At 39.9% G+C, this 21,245-nt stretch overlaps 1 protein-coding gene across 10 annotated transcripts in view; it reads left to right on the forward strand.

Moving 5' to 3' along the window:
- DGKI (diacylglycerol kinase iota) overlaps nt 1–21,245 on the forward strand; it is a 220,835-nt gene that overhangs the window by 186,046 nt on the left and 13,544 nt on the right. For all 10 annotated transcript variants that reach the window (XM_014881596.2, XM_088165666.1, XM_088165668.1 and 7 more), the window contains 3 exons: nt 5,183–5,208; nt 19,420–19,457; nt 20,987–21,107. In XM_014881596.2, coding sequence (XP_014737082.2) covers nt 5,183–5,208; nt 19,420–19,457; nt 20,987–21,107 — 185 coding nt within the window. The remainder of the gene's footprint in view (nt 1–5,182; nt 5,209–19,419; nt 19,458–20,986; nt 21,108–21,245) is intronic.

Here is a 21,245-nt window from a genome sequence, read left to right on the forward strand (position 1 = left end):
TTAGTGTTTGCATATTGGTGAGTGCACTTGGAAACAGCTCTGATTGTTTGGCTCTTTGAGAGAGGCTTGTATGATACTGAAGGATGCTTTAAACGGATGATTAGATTTCTGCAGCAATTCATCCAAATCCTGCAAGAGTGAGTGGAAAAAGTCCAGTGAGCTTTGGATCAGACAGTGAACTTGGAGGCCTGTCTCGGTTTTAGGTGCGCAGGTCTCATGCCTTCAATATTGTAAGTATTCCAATTTATTGGATGCATCTAGTGTATGTATGTATGATCAGGCTTTTTTTACACCATTTTTAGTGCATTTTTACATATGTGTACCTGGATTTCTGGAAGATGCTTGCGGGTTTTATGTAAAGCCCAAAGGGTATTGCTTTGCTTGTGTAAGGGGTGGTGGAACAGACCTTGCACAGCTTCCCCTCACAGACTGAGGCTTGCTAGTTCTGTTGTCCCTCTAAGCTGAGCTTGATACTCTGCAACAGAACAGGACCTGTAAGAAAGGAGGGCTATGAACAGCATGGAAAGCAAACAGATGTGATAAGACCTTTCTTGACAGCATGCTTTTCTTCCTCCTCCCTTCTGATCCTCGTCCCTATCACAGAAATATGTCTTTAGTTGAAGTATCTGCTGCAGCAATAGATGTTTGTAAAACCAGAGCAGGAGGAAAGTCAGATTGAAGCCTTTGGTGAAAATATCTGAAATCACACTCCCCAGTTTCAGTTATGCATGGGAAAATAACTATTGGTAGAAGAGATAATTGAATCTCATTATTCTGGAGATGTAGCCAGTCACAGATAATCTGGCCTTCCTTTACTCTCTTGAGGAGATGGTGACCCCTTCTTTCTACAAGTTAATTTTACACCAAGGTAAAACCAGAAGAAAAACCCAGTTGATGTATGTGTGTGTGTGTATATATATATATATATATATATATATATGTATATTTATATAAAGAAAAAAGTTATTCCATTCTGAAATGGCCAGGAACAGGATATTGCAGCGCCTGAACCTTTTCCTGAAGATTTTTCTGTTTTGCTTAACCAAATGAAAATCTCAAGATGTCATTTGGTAAAGTGTTTTGACCCAGGTGAGACCACAGATCTTGACAGTATATTGGTTTTCCTGAAGTATCTCTGACTTGTCTCTGATTTTTCTAAGGCATGGAGGCTGTGAAGATGATAACTTGCTTCTTTATGAACAGTAAAACACATAGCCAGAATCATACTGAGAGGCTAGCTGATATTAGACAGATGGTTCCTGTGTGGATGTTAGCAGATGAGAGTCCTCCTTTCTTGGAACACCTGTCTGGTGACCAGTGCTGCCACAGTATATCTCTCACACTTCTTACAGACCTGAGAGAAAGACGTGTGACCTACAGATGAGCATCTACTGGATTTTTTTTCGTGTCAGGAAAGCCCCCTGTGGCTGTGGAGTGAGTGGATGTGGTGTAGAGCAGGTCATTAGGCTTTCTCTCTTTCCTTCCTTAGAGCCTGTCATAAGCATGGGGTGGACGAGTCAGTGCATAAAATGCCCAATTCTATTTAGTGTGGAGGTTTTCACAGTCTCACCTACTTCCATCATAGCTACAAACAAGACTCCTCTTGATGTAGTTGGGACAGGACTTGAGCAGTTGGGAAAGCCCCCCCTTCCTAAATTGTATGGCCTGGAATTGTAGGAGGCTGCTGAAAGTCCTCTCCACTGTTTGCCAAAATACTTAATGTCAGTAGTGGAACAAAGGAAGCCCAGTTTATTTTGGTTGAGCCTTTGGTACCTCCAGTGGTGGAAACTCTCATTGAGGCTTTTCCTGTGGCTGGGATATTCAAAACCTTTCTTCATGACATCCGAAAAGTTGAGCTTATGCTATTTTGTTTCCTGCTGTGTGAAAGCAGGAATTGACTCTCTGTCAATTAACAAGGGATGAAATGAGCCAACAAACTCAGAGTTTTTCAGGGTGAGACAGAGAGGTGCATATGTACACATCAAGGTACTGATATGAACCTGATGAAACTGATATAAATGAGGTTTTATGAACCTTGTTTTCTCAGGATACCATGCTACACAATTATTCGCTGGATCCTTTCAAATAAAAGCACTGATAGTAGCAGCAGTAGTAGTGTTAAATTTCTTACAAACACTGTATTCGAGGCATGCAACAAAGCAAAAAGGCAGTAGTATTTTGAAAAATATATAGTAAATTTAGGGACACAAAAAATGCATAAACATATTTTTCATCCTTCCCTTCAATAAATGTCTTAATTTAGAAGGCACTGGTATTGTAATAGCATCTCTTCTGTTGTTGATGCTTTAAGGAGCTAAGGACATCTGTTTTACCAAGCATAAAGAAAAGCAAAATTATAGGATAATCTGCATTGTTTATTTTATTGTTTCAAAGAAAGAACTGAAAGGTGATGAAACTGGGCAATTAAGAAGCAAAACAAAGGAATAAATTCTGCTGATGTAGTGGAATACTGCATTAGCAATGGGTGGAGAGTCAGGATACCTGAATCAAGGAACCTTGCATGACTCTTGCATGTAAAAATATTTTCAAGTATTTAAACATTTTCACCTCTTGATATGACCTATTCTGCATTGTTTAAACTTGTAGAAAATGCAGTGGGTTTTGATCTTCAGAAGGGGTTCTGCTAGGAGTTAAGGACAAAAATCTGTAACTAACTGGTCAAAGCAGGATTGTTCTAGTGGTGCCTTCTAAATCCCTTGAGTTACCTGCATTCCTGCTGTATCTCCACACACGTGGCTGAAGGTTGAGGGCAGAGCTTCCCTGGCTGGCAGCAGAGCAGGATACATGCTTAGAATGTTAAGCAGCAATCAGAGCCTTTAATGGGAGTAGAGGATTAATTAATTCTGATCCATACAGACACACTGGCTTCTTGTGCAGCCAGAATCCTGATTAGGCAAATTTTTTCCTTTCACAGTGACCATTTCTCCAGCTGAGCTCTAACTCTTTCCTCTCTTTATTTGCAAATCTCTCTCTATTTTACAGCAAAAAAATTACATACTTTGGCAGGAAAGCTTCCTCCTTTCAATTTTTCCTGTTTGCATCTACGTATTTGCATATCTGCTTCTGATGTCCTATAATTTCCCAACCTTCATTTTCAAACCCTTGTTATGAAATGAGATCATGGCTCGTTCCTCAGCTTCTTTACTCCTCTAACCCAGGGTTCCTTCACTTCTTTTCCTTTCCTCCAGCTCTCAGGCCCTGCTGACTCAGTTAAATATACATATGCTCTTTTCTCCTTTGTTCCTTCTTTTCCCTTCATCCCTCTGTGGCTGCTTTTCTTATGCTGGCTTTGATCTGTTTGCTGGCAACACTAACATTTTAGAATCTTTTCTAATTTGTTATTTTTGTACATTGTTGTGAAATTAAATACCTTGGAAAGGAAATAAGGGGTCCCCCACTCACTGCAGGAACAAACACATTGTTACTTGGGTGGGAAGGCTGTGAAGGCAACTGGAATCTGTGCTGGGAAAGTGCTGAGGAGCGGTCCAGTCTGGACTATGTGATGTCAGTCTGGTCTAAATAATGAACGTACATCCCAGATACAGTGCCAATGTTAGCCTCAGTTTTGCTAAGCCACACTACTGCAGCAAAGGGAAAAATGGAGGGGAAGTACTTCTGTGTTCCTTTGTTCTAGGTGATGACCAAAACCGTGAGGAGTGTGATCCTTAGTGGTGGGAACTGTGACATAAATCCCTGGAATTCACTGGGATTCTTCTCTATCAGCAAGGACACTGAGAGGGCACCTGTGTTTTAATAACTCCTTCCCTCTCTTGGGGTATGTTTTAGTTTGAAAAGATGTCTTCTAAGAAAGGCTGGAGTTTCTCTTTGAAATGGAGAATGTAAACTCCTCCCTCCAAATTATTATAATTTTGGAATTAAGAGGCTCTCAGGCAACGATATGGGGGTAGGAATAACAGTTCTTTACTGATATATAATATATATATATATATGTATGTATATATAACTAGGCAAACAAAACAACAACAACAACAAATATGAAATTAACAACAAACAGAACAGAAATCCAGTAACAGTTCTCTCGGTTGTGGACACCTTTTCCCTGTGGTGCAGTCACCGTCCCGGTGAGCAGGGGGAGATGCAGTGATCCCACGTGGCTGCAGGGACACTGGGGGTGCTGGCGGCTGCATTTTAGGGAAGGGTAGAGGGGAGGCCCTGCTCATGGATTCTTGGGGCAGTGTTGGTCCCGATACTCTAACAGGATGCGTGGAGGTGGCGGGCTGAGGCAGGAGGGCGTCTGAGCAGGGGCTTGCGGGGTCTCATAGCCGAGGAAAGGCAGCTCCGGCGTTGGGATGGCAGCGCGAGGTCTTTCCAGTGGTCGTTCCTTTCCAAGCCAAATGAGCGAGGGCGAGAGCAGTTGCTCCCAGCTTCTTTTCCTGCCCCCTGATCTCGCAGTGTTCCCCCCTTTTCCCCGCCCTGCGAGAGAAACTCCAAAAGGAACAGGGAGTCTTCTTCACCCCCCATCACTAGCCGTCTTAGCATGTCGATGGGAAAAAATTCCAGGGAGGAGAGGGGAAAAACAAAAAGAAAAACCCACCCCTAACAGGGTATTATGAGAGTCCTTATCCACTGGTTAGGGTATTCTACAACTCTTGTGTTGCTGCTGGTATGTTGCTTTTTCCAGTACTTACAGAAATATTTTTTTTTTATCTGTCGTGTTACTTTTGGGAGGATGGCGTGAATTGTTATTAATTATAACCTCTGTTTTATGCTAACCAATACATTGATTTATGGCGAAAACATGGTCACTGTAATCACTATGAGTTCCTGCCAAGATGTTATTTCCTTGATTACCCCTAGTTATGAAGTTTTGTCCTGGCAGTGGCAGTAGCAGATGAGTTTCTGCCAAGTATCTACAGATCTACAGACAGTCTTGGCATCAGTCCTCACAGAGGTGGCTCCATATGGTCACTCTGGCCTGCAGAGTCTGCTGCTAGATAGCCAGTTCAGCTTTTTTTTTTTTTTTTTTTTTTTTTTTTTTTTTTTTTTTTTCTTGGTCAGATGCCTTTCAGTCCTTTCTTCTAAGGAATAAAGAATAAAAACTTCAAATTGCTCCATATCACATTGCCCAGACTGAGACTAAACTTGATTTGTGACCTTTTTTTAAACCAAAGATTGACTGGATTTTGTTGTTTTATTCCAGGTCACCGGTTTCTTCAGAAGATCAAGGTAAGATCTGCTTTACACATAGTAACAGCATATTAAAAATGAGACCAAGACTAGCAAGTAAGCCCTGTTTTAACACGGTTGTGGTGGAAAAAAATGTTTTTCATAAAAATGAAACTTTGATGATGAAATTTTGTTCAACCTTAGACATCAAGTGCTTGATCATTTAGTTAGTTTAATTGGGACTGACAGAAGTTGTTGAGTTATTTGTAAAATGAATCTTGCTTAATCAAATGGAAGTATTGCACGAGTTTAGAGTTTATTCATCCAACTCTGTAGAGCTTCACTTGTGGAAAATTATGTGTAGCTTAAAGGATGGTACATGTTTTTTGTAAAGATAACCACACCTTTTACGACTCTCATAGCACAGCATTTTTGTCACTGAGAGGAGAGTGCACTGTGTTTTAAATGCTTGAACACACATTATCTTGGGTTACCAGTAACCCAGTCAGTTTAATACAGTATGGAATTCAGTGCACCTAGGTTCTTCTACATGGAAAAATCTCACAGCTTGAGTAGCAGGAGTTGCAGGTTATGACAATATGCTTGCTGTGAGGGAGACTTGAAGGATCTGATCTTTCCCTATGGACTAAAGAGGCAGTTTGGGGTGACCAGCTGCTTAATTATGTGGCAAACTTAAGTCCATCTACAGTACATCAGTAAATGGCTACATAGGTACCGAAATCCAGAGTGTGAAGGGGTGGTAATTGCACTGCCAGAGTTGCACAAGAAGTGAGGAACAAAAAAAGGGAGACTGCCTGAGAGGAGAAAGTTCATCATGTGGCTCTGAACTGGGACTTCTATTGTGGTCCAAAAAAGAAATATCTATTTTCTTCTGGCATCCAATTTGTATGCAGTCACACAATCAGAACATTTTCTGGCCAATACCATAAGCATTACTCAAGAAAGTTCACTTGGAGTGTGGAGTGCCTAGTTAGGTATCAACCTACATTGTCCTTGGCTCCAGCCAAGGTTTTCCGTCCAGTATAATGGATGTCAAACATATTGTCATTAATAAACTCTCTTCAATCTCCTTGGCAAGTCCTTTCTCAGTAACAAAAGTTGTAAAGAAAGCCATAAAAAAGAACAAACACACAAGACCAAAGATATATCTAGCCCATCTAGTCCATTCCTAGTGTCTGGTAGCAGCAGACCCTGTGAAAAGTAAAAGTACGAGACTGGCAGAGTATACAGGTTTAATTTCCTGGTGTGCCCTATTCGATTTTTATGATTTACAGCTCATTGATTTTGTGAACCAGATGGAGTTTTCCTGTTTAATAGTTCATCTGCTTTTTACTATGACTACAGCTTCTAATCTGCAGTACAGGACACTTGTGAGAAGTTAACATGTCTCCAACTCTCAGAAGAGATTTGAAATCATTATGGTTTAATATACTATTCCAGGGACTGGATTCAAGCTGCATCTCAGTACATAAACTTGTTAGTGATAGGCTGCTCTTGCTATTTCATTTCTCTTGCATTTACTCTATTGCTTCATCTTTATCTATTAATGGAGCAACAGATGGTATAAATGCATTTCCTTGTGTATCTTTAAAGGTTAGTATTTCATGCTGTCAAAATGCTTTCCTTCTTTCAACTATTTTTGTACTATTCTAGTGTTTCACAAAACCTTCCTGTTTGCCATCTACTATCTGCTGCCATGGTTTGACTTTTCAGGTTTGATCAACATCTCTGAATAGCCTCTTCCCTTTCTCTCACAAGCAATCTCTTTTGAAATGCAGAGTGAAAGGCCTTGACCAATTAGTGACATGATAGTGCCAGTTATTAGAAATTTTGTGATCATGGAGTATCTAACTAGGTTTGTCATCCATATAAATATGTAAGAGCTTCTCTCAAGAGCAAAAGATTTCCCAGTCTCCAGTGACTTTTCAGAAAGAAGGGTCCAATACTTGGATTTCTCCTATCCCACTATGCCAGCTACAGACCATGGTAAATGGGCACAGTACAAAAAAGAAAATGCAACAAAAGTGCTGCAGCACAAGCTCTTTAGAGTCTAGAAAGTTCTCAGTCTACTGAGACTGCATGTGCAGAGACATCTCAAATTAGCCTTAGATCTCAAATCTCTTATCTAAACAAAAAAGAAGGTTCATGAGAGAGCTGAAAACTTCTCTGAATTGCCTGTCCTTTATAGTGTCTATGCAAATGTCTCCTGACATATTATTCTTGGAGTATGTATCTTGGAATCAGTTTTGAGCCTTATATGTTGATTAATAATCAGTACTCAGCTGTGTATCTATTCAATATGTTAAACATTCGGGTTTTTTTTTTATAAGGCAATAATGCTTTGGGCTAATAGTGAGGAAATATGAATATTCCAACAGTGGAATAATGTACCTGCATTGTATCTACATTCTGTCCTGTATTACTCTTCCCTATTATGGACACCATTCTAGCACTGATTTTCTGATGGTGATGTGTTGATGATTACTGAGAAAAGGCTGTTTCTCTGTTATGTTAGGTCTTTTGTTTTAACCTTCCTCTTGGTTCCTGGTCTTTGTTTTGTCTGCTTTAATATTCAGTTGTCACTTTCTCTTCTTCTGTTTCTCCATGTTTTTTTTTAAATCATCTTCTTGCTTTTTAAATTACTCTTTCCCATTGACCACAGGGTTGCTTTCTGCATATATTTTTGCATTGTGCTCCTCACCGTGGTTTCTGAATATCTTGCTTCTGCTCCAGTGTGGACTGACTGCTACAAGCACTAGTGGGAAACAGTAGCTGTAGCATCTGTACTGTTCTAACAGACTTGTACCAGAATTAGCATCTAATGTGAGTGGCACTTCCATTAATCCCTGACAGGGCAATGCATTTGGCAAGTGGGTGAAGATAAAGCACCATCTGTCTGGGACTGGGCATCTATTGAGCAATTGTAACTGCACACAATGGTCCTTCTTGAGGACACGTGTTAAAGGCACCTGTATCAGTTACAAAACAGAGCCATTTTAATTGGCACAGAAAGGGAAAGAGTACTGCTAGAAGATCCCAAATTTCAAAAGAAAAATACCCAAAGCCTCTTAAGGTTTTTTCTTTGTTCTTGGTACAGGTAGCTAGGAAATAGATAACTAAAGAGTGAAACCCATCATATATTTTTTTTTTCTACTTTTAAATTTTTTTTTTATTAAAAAAAGGAGTAGACAAAACCCCTAACCCCCCAATGCTCTAATTGATTGAAAAAATGATACAAGCCAAGTAAATCCTAAAGCATGCTAGTTTAAACAGGGGATTGATGACTCTGAAGAATGACCTGTTTGGTCAGGTAGGCCCTGGTGCAGCTGCATGCCCTGCAACCTTTGAAGTCAGTGCTTTTCTTTGAGTGTTGGGATTAGATGAGACTTAACAATGGGCAAGTGCCAGGACCACAGGAGGCCTGATAGATGTCATGATGGAGGGTCAGGCAAGTAGTCTCTTAATGAAGGGTATCACCTGCTATATTTTTGCTGCATAAAAAATGCTGGTGATATGCTCAGGAGGTCTGATACTGTTGGATGTTATTGCACCCGTTGTTTCTTGAACAGGTATGGTAGTGTGATGGGAATGCAGACTTCTAACACATCGTGTTGCCACTTCACAGTGATTGTCTGGCTATCCAGTGCACATTTGTTATTATTAGGTGAATGGTTGAGGTTTACCAAACCCTTCATTCACCCAGCACCTTTCAGAGCTGCACTGTATTTTGTGTCCACACTGGATCATACCCTGCCTACCCCTATTTACAGCCACCCTGCAGAAATCTGCATTAAATATTCATATCTGTAGTTTCATGTGGCCAAATTTACATTCTCTCTACTATTCTTTTTTACCATGTATGTTTGAGTTGATTCTTCATCAACATGCAAGCAATTGAAGGAAATGGCCTTAAAAACAGTACAATGAGTTCTATTTCCATTTCAAGTATTCTGAAAAACACTCAGCAAACTCTTGACTGTTGCTTTAATGGTGTAGGGACATTGGTGCGTTATTCATGTCATGGCAACTTTGAGCTGATGCTGCTCAATATTTGTGTGTCTAACTTCAAACAGAGGAACTTTGCCTTTGATGGAATTACTCAGTTTTAAGTAGCTACACTAATGCACCTCAAGTATCAGTCAACCAGAGCTTAATCCTTATGCATCTGAGTTGCATTCTGATTGGGAGATGGGGTTTCAAATATTAATGTCACTATTCTCCTACTCATTTCTCTATAAACCAATGAAATTGGGCTTTTTGCCTTATTTGCTTCCAGCAGACATGGTTTTGCTGCATCAGCATAATTTCTCTGATTTAGGGTTTGTGGGTTTGGGCATTTTGTATGTAATACATTCAGAATTCATGAGGGAATAGGGGATAATTGAGAAATTAAGACAAGAGAGAAATACATTCAGTGGAGCAATTTTGAAGAGAGATAGTTATTACAAAGTAATAATATTATACAAGAGATTAAGATAAAGGATGGGTTTTCTGCTTGAAAAGACAAATAGCAACACTCAGAGGTCTTTCAGATTCTGCCAGATGCTGGCTCCATGCTATGGAGTCATTCTATGACTTGGAGTCATCCAGCCTGGATATCCTACACCTAGGAGGGATTTGTGTAGAGCCAGGAGTGCATTAGAAGTGAATTTAGTTTATAATGGTGACTTCTAAATTAGTCTCTGTTAGAATAAAATTTCCACAGGGATTGCTTGGCATGGGTTCAAACTGGAAGTTTTAGGTGGGAGGTGTAATTCTGTCTCTGGATATCCCTCTGAATAGAGAGAACTACTATCTGAATAATAAGGAAGGGACTGATCATGTGTGTGCAGGGAAGGCAGTGGTGGCTCCATCCCACACAGGAAAATGATTTGTTATGCAGTATCTGCTCCTGCCTTGGAGGCAGAATGTACTGTACACTCTGGTATTTGCTCCAGCACCGTCTGCTCTGTTAAAGAGAGGAAATTTAAACACATGCAAGGAGGACAACAGTTGCAGGAGTCCCAGAAAATAGCATAAGAAGGAATAACACTTCCTGGAACCTCCAATAGATAGGGTTTCCTGTCGCACATGGTGACCTGTGGGAACACAGACTTCACTCTCTTAGCCTCCTTTCTTCTTCCTGGAGCCACTCTCCAATAATCTTTATAGTCACAGTCTGCACAGGGATGTTCTCCAATAGAGTTTTGAAGCAGTCTACCATACTGCTTAAAGGGATGAGCAGGATGCTGCAGATGAATCCAAACATCTCAGCAATGGTAGAATTAAAAAATAAAGATTGAAAAAAATGGCTATTTTGTACACCAGATGCCTCCAAAAGACAGAGAGGAGACACTGTATTCTTCATGGTGATGCTGCAGCTGTTTACTCATCAACAAATTGAGATGTCTTGGAATGCATTCTCTGTACAAATGAAACAGAGTATGGGCGGGGTTGAAGGGAGGCTTCCGAATGCAGGTATTTGTCGTGATTAATTATCCACTTTGGGAAGCCCTCCTGGATAGTGTTTTGAAAGCATCTGTGGCCAGCTGAGCCAATGATACCTTGGGCATCTGCTCTGGGTTTGTTCATTTGCTTCTCAGCTCAGCAGAGGCTGGTATTGAGGCAGACCCAGGGTCCCCCTGGCAAGAGAAAGCATTTTGTGAAAGCACATGTATAGGGCTGAGGGAGGTCCATCATATCCAAGCAGGGGGTCAGCAGGCAGCTGAGATGAGGGGAGATTCTGGCAGATTTGGGCATCTGAATCAGTAATAGATGAAAACAGAAAGACATTTATTTCACTCTGTCCCCTGCCATTCCCCTTTTCCCCACTGGAGGAAGTATGAGTAAGGCATATGTTGTCTGAATCTCAGTGGTTGTTTTAAAGCAGAAACTCTGGGTAACCTTGCAACCTGCTTTGCTTCTGGTGTTTTTTCTGATGAAGGTTGCTCATGGTCAGGTAAGAGTAGCAATCACCTCACCCACTGAAGAACTTGGCTAGAAAAAAATATTCTTGAACTGAATTTTGGATGATTTAGTCCTCCTGTGAAGCTGTAGCTTTTTGAGCTAGGGTCGCTTAGCTATTGCCAGGCAAAGGCACTGCAGCCAGTGTTGCAGTGACAAAAACCTGAAGGGAGCGTGCTAAGAGTGCCTGTGATGGTAATGATCCACAAAGCCAGAGAAGAGGAGCAGTGTGGCCCACAATGCTTCTTTTCTGCTGTCTTATTTATTTTGAAATTAAAAATAAACCACTGCTTAATTATTTTACCTAGAATTCTCTTTCTGCCAAGGTAGTGCCACTCTGTTGATAAAATTACGACATTAATCAGCCAAAGTTTTCCCTGCCTTTCATTCTCACTTCATCACAGACTTTTTCTTCCACTGCATCACTTTTGAGAATGACATTAATTATTGTCTTTGCTCAAAAATAAAAATGGTAGAAGGGAAAAGGAAGGCAAAAAAGTGATGCTGTGAGCCAGATGGTGCTTAGTTTATTTGTGACTTTTCTTTGGGATTCTGAACTATTTACAACGGAAGGTTTTTTTTGTTTTTTGTTTTTTTTTTTTTTTTAACCAACATTTCCTTTTGTAAATCGGAGTTAAATGGTCTTGCAGCAAAACTTCAACATTAGGGTCTGAATACTTCCACTCCTATCAAGTGCACTCTCAGCTCTGCACTAGTGCCACATAAACAATTCATGTTGGACTTTAATTGGCATCAAAGTAACTTTAAACTAGTCTGAGTGAAAATGCGGCTTTAAAGGCAGCTTGAGTGTAATTTACATCTCCTTGAAAGCCCCTTTATCCTTGCAGGGATGAAGGAAGGGACTTCTGGGTAAGTGAGAATTTAGCCTTTCTTTCCCTTCAGCAAGCATGTGTGGCTATTTTTGCCGTTCCCCCTCTCCTCTCTTACAAGTGTTGTGATGCAGTTGTTTGAATTTAAAATTCTTAAAATTCATAATGCATATTCTAGCCACCTGAGTAATAATTGTTTTTTTTCCATGTTAAATCTTTTTCTTATTCACAATTTAGGCAAACAGGTGGAATCAAAACTATGTCAGTTCTCTAAATCTGCATGGGATGCAGTGCTTTTGTAACTAAAGGACAGCCGTCAAATATTTAGATGGGTTTTCTACCTCTTTGTGAAATCCTAGAAATAGATGTTATTGAGGCATGACTAATTCAGAGAGCCAGCAGACTTCAAAAGTGTCTCTCCCAAACCACAAGCGGATGTGTGCTTATGAATGTTTTCCTGTCCAGATGACAAGATACTGTGTGAAGGCCTTCTTAATATCCCTCTTGCTGAACAGTCACCAGATCTGAGTGTGCGTCTGGCTGCTGCTCTGCTGATGTGCTTCTGAGCTCTTGGTTGCAGCAGGTTGCTGCACTGTCAGTTTTCTTGGTCTCTTAGTGATGTTTTGAGCTCTCAGGCGCTTGTTAGGTTGTCTTTCATGGGAATAGGGCCTCATAGTGGAGCTGTTGGGAGCTCCCTAGACTGGTGGCATTACCTTCAGGTCCCATAAGAAGCCTCAGATTTTTGTCAGTCTGAAAACCTGTGGAGAACCCCTGTTTAACACCTGTTTCTTTAGGGCAGTGGCAGCAAACAGATACGTTTTGGAAAAAAAAAAAAAAATCAATGAGTCCTTGCTTTATTCAGCACAAGAGATATTATGATTTAGGCAGAACACCTCTAAACTGCATGCATTTTTTGCTGTCTTATTTCCATCATGCTTCTTATGCAGTCTTTGGGCTGAGGTAGAACTCCTCTAGCAAGTTCAGGAACCTTTTTCAATTTCCTGTTTGATGTAAAGTACTTTTTCAATGTATACAGAAGAAGAAGTAGTAATTTTACCATTTATTTCTGGATTTTTTTTCAATTTTTTTGCCAGCATCTAGAAGACCCCTTAACCTGCAAGGTTTAATTTATGTTTAATTTTTTCATGGTCTTCAGTTGTCACTTCTACTACTTGCAGGTGCATAAAACGCATGAAGAAAGACTGAATTGCTCCTTTCACTCAGCTTATCTTCAAAGGAAATATTTAAGCATCATCTTTAGTGAGGCTTGAGATTGTCTGTAGATCTAAGACCTGTGAGCACACAGTCATTCCAACAAAGGTTATTAGTTTTGTAATTTAATTTCTCAGTTATGTAGAGAGTTTGGCATGTGTATTTTATAGGTGGCTTGTGCTTCTTTCTGTAACTTTAAAAGCAGATAAAATGTTGGAAAGAGGTAAAGTTTTTGCAAAAGCTCAAGAGCAGAGATTTGCAACTTCTCTTCATGGATCCCTAGAATTGTTCTATGAGACTGGCAGGCCCTGCAGAAACACCAAGTGAATTCACTGCTCTTTATCTTAGGTGCCTGTTTCTCACAGTCCTCTCAGAAGGGAAGTAATCCACAAACCAATTCCATGTGGTACCCCCACCCCTTTCATCTGCAGGTCAAAGCTGAAGATCATGGCTAGAGTAGAAAAAAAATCCATTCTGTACATTTCTGGGTCAGTTATATTACTGCCAGTTTATCATAAAGCTTTTATGAGCAAGTTGTTGTTTACAGAGAAAATAATGTATTTCTGAATTATTATCTATATGGACTCCAGTCTTTTGAGAGCATAGCTTTTGGAGTGATTGAAATAGAAGTTATCATTTATTTCTGTAAAGCTAGTGAAAAATAAACCCCGAGGGCTCCTTTTGTTATCTTTTCTGTAATGCTGATCTTTAACAGCTCAGAACACTCCAACTGTGTATAAGTACTCTTCTAATCAGGTCAGCTTTTAACTTCTCAATGTGTAAAGCAGTAATTACTTTAAATTTCTGACTCTCTGAATTACACAAAGACTAAAACAGCAATAAAGGGTTGGAGATGTTCTGGAAGCTAATGATAGTCTAAATTAAGTTTAATAACTCAAAAATCTGATGACGTCACCTTCTCCTATAGTTTCTTCTTCATTATCAGCTCTGCAAGGTTTGAACAAGGCAGTATTTTATGAGGTATTCCTTAAGAGTTGCCCTGAGCACTCTAGTGAGAGATGGTGGTGAACAGCAGCACTCTAATTCTGGGCCCTCCGCACCAAAGCTCTCATTTTTTTTATTAGCTGCCTCCAACCAGCAAGAAGCATTCAGCACTGAAATGCTGATAGCATATCAATTCCAAATGCTGGATCGGTGCATTAGATGTGTCTTAGAAGGGGCTGGACAGATGCAGGCATTGTCTGTTAAATGAGATTTCTGCAGGGGGCTGATCAGTTCAGATTATCAACTGTTTTACTGTGTCTTCTGAAAGAGCTAAAGGTTTTGTGACCCCTAATTCTGCTTGAGATCAGAGAATCATAGAATGGTTTGGACTGGAAGAAACCTTTAAGATCACCTAGTTCCAACTCTCCTGCCATGGGCAGGGATGCCACCCACCAAATCAGTTTGGTCAAAGCACCCTCCTCCAACCAGGTCATGAGTTATGGTAGCTGAATTCTGCCGTAATTTCCTATGTGCTTAAATATTGTCATACTCTGATTAGATGCATTGATACCATGGTATTTTTTAACTCATGGTAGTATGCGTTATTGCAAATAATACTCTGCTGTCACACTGCATTTCATTCATAGATCTATAATTGCCTGCATTTTTATCATGAATGTGACAACTCTTTGGTGTGTGGTACTTATACTTTATAAAATAGTTTTAAATAATTCCGCTCTCTTCAGTCACAATTTTTAGATCTTCATTAAAGAATTGCTTTTAAATGTTGAAAACTTCGAAGTTGCTGTACATTTTTATCAGCATTCCTTGTGGCTTAGTTGATACAGAAGTAGTGGGTTCAAATATGGCATTGGAAGAGTCAGATCAGGTGTGCAATCTGACTAATATCTGGAGGGTATTTATGCTTTATGCATAGTTTTTACTCAAGTGAAAAGACACGTTACCGCTGTACTGCTGACAGTGGCAGGCTGTAGAACTACCCTATTCTTTGAGATTCTTTCCAGTGCAGACCATCTCCTCTTACTGTCTCTCTAATGATTATTCAACTGACTTACTTAATATCTTCCATGTTAACCTACTTTAAGCAAAGAACCTTGTGATCCTGAAGTGTTACTTACAAGGTTTTAGAAGAACCTTTTTCGTCATGTTCTTTCTGAAAGTGTTTTAGCAGCAAAGTTTCTGGTGTGGTAGTAACCTGGTGATGAGCCCTGTGTCTGTCCTTGGTGTTAAGATGATCAGTAGCTTTGGGATTAGGAGAAAATTTTTCTGCAGGGCATCCAGGAAGGAGTAGTTGTTTGAGGTTTTTCCTTGCTTGTGATTCTTCTCTGAATTTTCATGGCTTCTGAACTGAATGAGTGATGACTTCTGCCCCTCTCCTGCTGTAGTCTTCTGATGTGCTGCAGTTGTGGTTCTGTCTTTGTTAGCCCTTACATTTATGAGACATTCTCATTCTGCGCCTGTATGGTATATGATGAACTGAAATTTCCAAGACCATGGGCATTGCCTGGTGCTAGCCAAACACCTTGGTTATCACACCTTGGAAAACCTTAAAAGAAGACCTCCCATTTTGCTCATTAGGTTGCCATTTCTGGAGGTGATCAGACATGTCTCCTGGAATCATACTAAGGATCTGCACTGTTTTAGTTTGACTCTTAGATACTGAAAGTTGGAGATAATTTTCTCTAGAATTTCCTTAGTCTGTGGAGTATAATATGAACTGTTGCAGGGCAAACCAGGTTATTTTCTATGGAGAGTTATTTTCTCTTCTGACCATCCAAGAAACCCTGTGAGACCTCTCAGGCATCTTGCAGCCTCTGAAGTTATGGATATACTTCACTCCTTCTTTAATGACTGATTTTGCAGCTCTTTTAATGGTGGTGGCTTCACATGCAGAGACAGAGAGCAACCGTTATTTCAGAAGTTAATTTTGTCTGGGAAACAAAAATGTTTATTGTAACTCAGTGACATTAACATAGATTTTTAGAATATGAAATAAAAATAGCTGTTTCCAGTGGACACGAATGTAGAAATTAGATGAGGGAAATACATGCCCTAGAAAAAGTATTGTTTTCAGCATGAGTGTGTACTAGTAGTTGTTTATCCTGTGTCTCAAGCTGTATTAACTTGCAGCATTACCACAATTCAATTAGCAGCCTTTTCAACATGGCTTTTTTTCTATTGGTGCATTATCCACTTGTATCTCCTCAATAATAATTTATAAATCAGGTGTGTGTGTGTGTGAGAGAGAGTTTGTTTTGGAGTGGGTGGTTTTTTGTTTTGCTAGTCGTTTATTTTTTCTGTTTGCTGGCAGGCTGGGTAGGTGGGGTTTTTTTGTTTGTTCGTTTGGTTTTTTAGTTGTGTTTTGTTGGGGATTTTTTGTTTTTGTTTTTGTGGGGTTTTTTGGTTTTTTTTTGTTTTGTTTTGTTTTGTGGTTTTTTTGTTTTGTTTTTTTTTTCCAATTGAGATTCTTTTCTAAGTTGGGTAGTTAGAGCTTTGCTGAGGAGACAGCCTGGGGACCAAGTACTTTGTCATTACATGAACAGAGCATTCCAGTCACCAGTTTTGCCGAGCTGTCACTTTACATCAGCAATAAAGCTACTTTCTAAATAAATATGAAAGGTAATAAAACACTTTTACTAGTAATGAGAAGTACTTTTCTTGGGATAAATTGAGAAAATAATGACTTGATTAAAATATTAATTAAATCAAGTAATTTTTGAGGTGTCTTTAAGACCTAGAGATATATTATATATGTTTAGTAGTGTAATTAATTTTATATATTACACTAGTGGTGCAGTGTTGCTTATAAGAAAGAAAACAATTCCTACTTTAATGTTTCTAGTTTTAGGCTAGCCTGGCATTGCATGTTAACAGCATTTTTTTCCACTTCTCAGTCTGCTCACTCTTGTCAATGCCATCTGCTTGCTTGCTTCACCACCTCTTTAACAACCAGGTGATTTTTGCCATCTTCACCCTCCTCCTCAATATGCCCAGCAGTCCCATTTGGGTTTATGGGGTTAGTGTGCTAAGCAACATTGATATATTTATGCAAACATGCTCTTGATTCTAAAGAACCTTTCTCCATTTCTAGCTCAATAGTTTCTAAATCTTCCTGTGTTGGGGCGTATAGCTCTGAATTATTTTACTGTAGTCTAATCTCTTGTTATGCCAGCTGGTTTTGTTGATCTGTAATGTATTCATTTATGCAATAGATTCTGCTCTAAAAAAGTACTTAATTTTAAGAGTGCAGGTAGACTTGGTGTGAAAAGAATGTAAGTAGCTCAAAGCTAAGAACTTGCCTAAATGCTTTGCTGGATTTGAGGCTTAGGAAAGAGATGAAAAGATTGGTCTAATTATGTTGAATTTGTTTTAGAGCTGCTTATCCTAATAGTCTTATCACCAGACCAGTTCTGATTATGGATATTCGGCATAGAAGATTTTTCTCATCTTGTCAGGCTTTTCATAGAATCATAGCTCTCTCTCCTGTTTTTTTTGAACTGTAATCTTCAGTGTGGCTTGCATAAGAAAATGTATCTTAGGAAACTGATTTCAGGGAAGCCATGTCTTAAGAAATTGGATGTAGAAAGCAATGAAAACCTCATGTCACCAAATAATTTGATTTTCACATGTGAGGAGTACAAAATATTCATACAAGTCCAAACTGTAGTAAAAAAAAAAAAAAGAGGGAAATAGATAAAGCAAATTACATGAGTTAAATTCTGCTCTGCTATTAATAGGAACTGAGCAATTGTTAGAATTATTGGGAAAAAAAGGAAGGATGTAAACCAGTGAAAATAAAAACTGAAGAATTTTCTAGCTCTTACCTGTTGGTGTTTGCGTTCTTCCATTCCTAAAACCTGTATCTCACTCTCACAGATGCCAAGGGGATTTTTAGGATTTGATTTAACTTACAGTCACTGAAAAACTGCCTTAAATCTAAAATTGCAAGAATTGCTGTTACTGTTTCCTCAAGACAGATCTTACCTGGACTGGAGTTTTGCTTTTCCCACTGCTGCATGGGCAGGGCATGAGGCGTTACCGAGACCAGAAAACCACATAGCCTCAGGTGTTTTCAAAGAAAGGAACATTTGTTGAGTTGCCTTTGAACATCTTTCCTCTTCTGCAGTGTTTAGCTTAGGTGTATTATTTCTGAAGGAGTCACAAGTTCGTAATGGAATTCCCACAGTGCAGCTTCCTGTGTGTTATTTTTCAGAGGTAGGACTGTACTGTGGTTCTCTTTCCTCCCTTGTTTCTGCTACGTGATCTTTTGGCATCTTTGTCAAGGGTGGCACTTGAGCAAACGCTAAATTTGATTGCACTGCCTTGATGCAAAGATAGAAATGGGCTTAGACACTCTTGAAAAAGTGTGAGTCAGATGTTTGGTGTTTTCTAAGATGCAAATCATGTAAGAGCTTTCTCAGAAAGATTACTCATCATTGTTTTTTACAATATGTATCGTGATAGGGAAAAGGAGGAGAAAAGAAGGAGATAGCCACATAGTGATAGGTTTGTAACAGCTTCTCTGGGCAACAGATAGTGCCAGGCTTTTGACTTCCTTCTGTTTTTTAGTGGGCTCTGGGCAGGCAATAGTGGGTAATGAGAAGCTCTCAGCTGTTTGCAGCTCTGTCCTGCCTTGTTGTGAGCTCTTGTCCACTTTGTCTCTTTTTCCTTCCATGTCTGTTTAAAATACAAAGGCTGACAAGGTGAGGACTGGCTCTTTCTCTGTTTTTGACCCTTGCTGCCAAACCCAAGAGACTTCCTCCCCTCTGGCATCTCAAAATGTTTTTGTAATACAAGTTATCCTTAAGAAATTTCTCTCTTGTCACTTAATCATCTACAATTTGGGATTCTTAGTTTATTGGGGACTGACTGACTACTCCACCATCAGTATGACAAACTCTGACAGGTCTGTAGATAGTTTCAGGTTCTCTGAGCAGATAACACTGGTATTTTCAGTGATGGTTCAAGTACTGGAGACTTGACCTTGTCCACCTTGTGGACACTGTTAAAAGGTCTCAGAAGTATCCCAAGTGAAAAATTCAGACAGAAGCCTGCAGCTCCAGGACAGCATTGGAAATAATGCCTTAATGTCCATACAGCTTTCAATACTGTGGATTGTCTTTGGCCTTTCCAATATGTGTCAGTGCAGGGTTTGCACAGGTTCTGGTAGTACATGAGAATGCAAGTGGACTGAGGGATGTCTTCAAGTCTTTCATGTTCTGTGAGCTATGTCCTCAGCTGTGAAGCTGTATGCATAATGCTTTCTGTCTGACATCAGTTTTCTTTTTGTCTTTTGCAGCACTTTTACAGGCAGTCATATCTGGTGATCTACTGAAGGTAAGTACAAAGCACTGAGTGTCCACTTATTTACAGTTTTTTGCTGGTCAGATATACTGTAAATTTTATCACACCTCTGTTCAAAACATAAATAGGTTGCTGTAGGGACTTCTGACAAGTGCCATTTTATCGCCTTTCCAGGAAACCCTGAATACTAGGGGAACATATAATTCAGGTGAGGTGTGAAATGAATAGGATCTGATGTTTGACAGCGCCTTTTTGCCCAGGTTTCAGAGCCCACTGTGTGGATCAATGTGCCAGTTACTAACAGGAAAATTACTATACTAGCAGTGTTGAACAGCAGGGTAGTTCTGACACAGCTTTACACAGTAAAGGATATTTTACACCAGTGAGGTTGGTGGCCAAGCCCCTAAGTGCTAGCTCACTCGAAGTCTACCTAGGCAATCAGCAAACCAGGTAGAACAAACCTCAGCTGGTCATTTTATCTCCTGATGGATGTCTCAAAGCATGCAGTGCCTTGGTATAGTAAGTTTGGGAGGCAAAACTGCTCAAGCAAAATTTTTTGTGCCAGTGACTGAAGTCCACGTCAGACAGCTATTCAGGCTGCGTGTTTCAGTAGCCAAGTCAGGATCTGAAAACTTGCCCTCGAATTTGGATGAGGACTGTGATTAATGATGGCAATTTTATCTGTGAGAAGCCAGCTTGGAAGCTTGGAGTCATTTGTAAAAATGTCAGTGCTGTAGACCAACGTTTTGCCTGCAGGTACCCCTTCTATACCATTGCCTCAGCACTTGTGGCTGCAGCATCTAGTGAGCAGTCCTTAAAGCAGTCATAAAAATATTGTCTCCTGTACACTTCTCGAAAAGTTTTTGCCTGAGCTGGCTTTGATGGGGAAACTTCCTGCCCTTCTTCAGATGTACTGCATCATAAATGAATTCTCTCCTTTTTCTGCAGTGATCTGCACTGCAAATCTCACCCCCTCTTCCCCAAAGTTTGCAGCATTTCTGAGACCTGCCTGGTTGCTGTTCCCCTCTCATTCTTACCCCATGTAGTGCCTCCTCCTCAGACAGCCCTGAACAGGGGGAACTGTGAGAAAGAAGGTACATGACAGTCACCTCATCTCCTTGTGGAATTTTGTGTTGGACTTTTCTGATTTAATCAGAAAATCTTTGACTCCTGTGCTGAGGAAAAATTTGAGTCTTCAGCAAAGAAGCCAGAATTTTCTATCAAGTACATATATTTTATATATCCCAACAGTGTTGCCAGATGTGGTTTGGAAGCATTCCTAGCAAGCAGTAAATCATCACCAGTAGAGTAGCAATGTCTCATTGTTTAGGAAATATGACTGTTCTCCTCAACCCATATAATTGTCAATATTTCTGGTTTCAGATGTTTTATATCAGGGCCTAAAACCTGGCTTTAAATTAATGTTTTATTTTATTCTATTGTATTTTGGTACTGACTTACAATGAGAACCAATAAAGAATTTACTAACATATTTTTCTGCTCCTCCCATCTTATCCTTCTGTATGTTTCTTTTCTCTCTGTTCTTTTTTTTTTCCTTCTAGTTCATAGAATGTTGTAAAAAAGGAGCCAATTTGTTAATCCAAGGACCTGATCACTGCTCCTTGTTGCACCATGCTGCCAAGACTGGGAACAGCGAGATTGTGAAATACATCCTGGAGCATGGTGAGTCCCAGTGGGCAAATCCACAGAGAACTGTACTTCAGCCAAGTGTCAGTCAGGCAAAACCACACTGGGCTGATGGAAGTGACCTCACTCGTCTGTGGTGTCCCTCAGTGAAATGTCCACCTGCAGCATGTGTGA

This window comes from Sturnus vulgaris, chromosome 5 (genome assembly GCF_052056855.1).
Source record: "Sturnus vulgaris isolate bStuVul1 chromosome 5, bStuVul1.hap1, whole genome shotgun sequence".
Taxonomy (NCBI): domain Eukaryota; kingdom Metazoa; phylum Chordata; class Aves; order Passeriformes; family Sturnidae; genus Sturnus; species Sturnus vulgaris.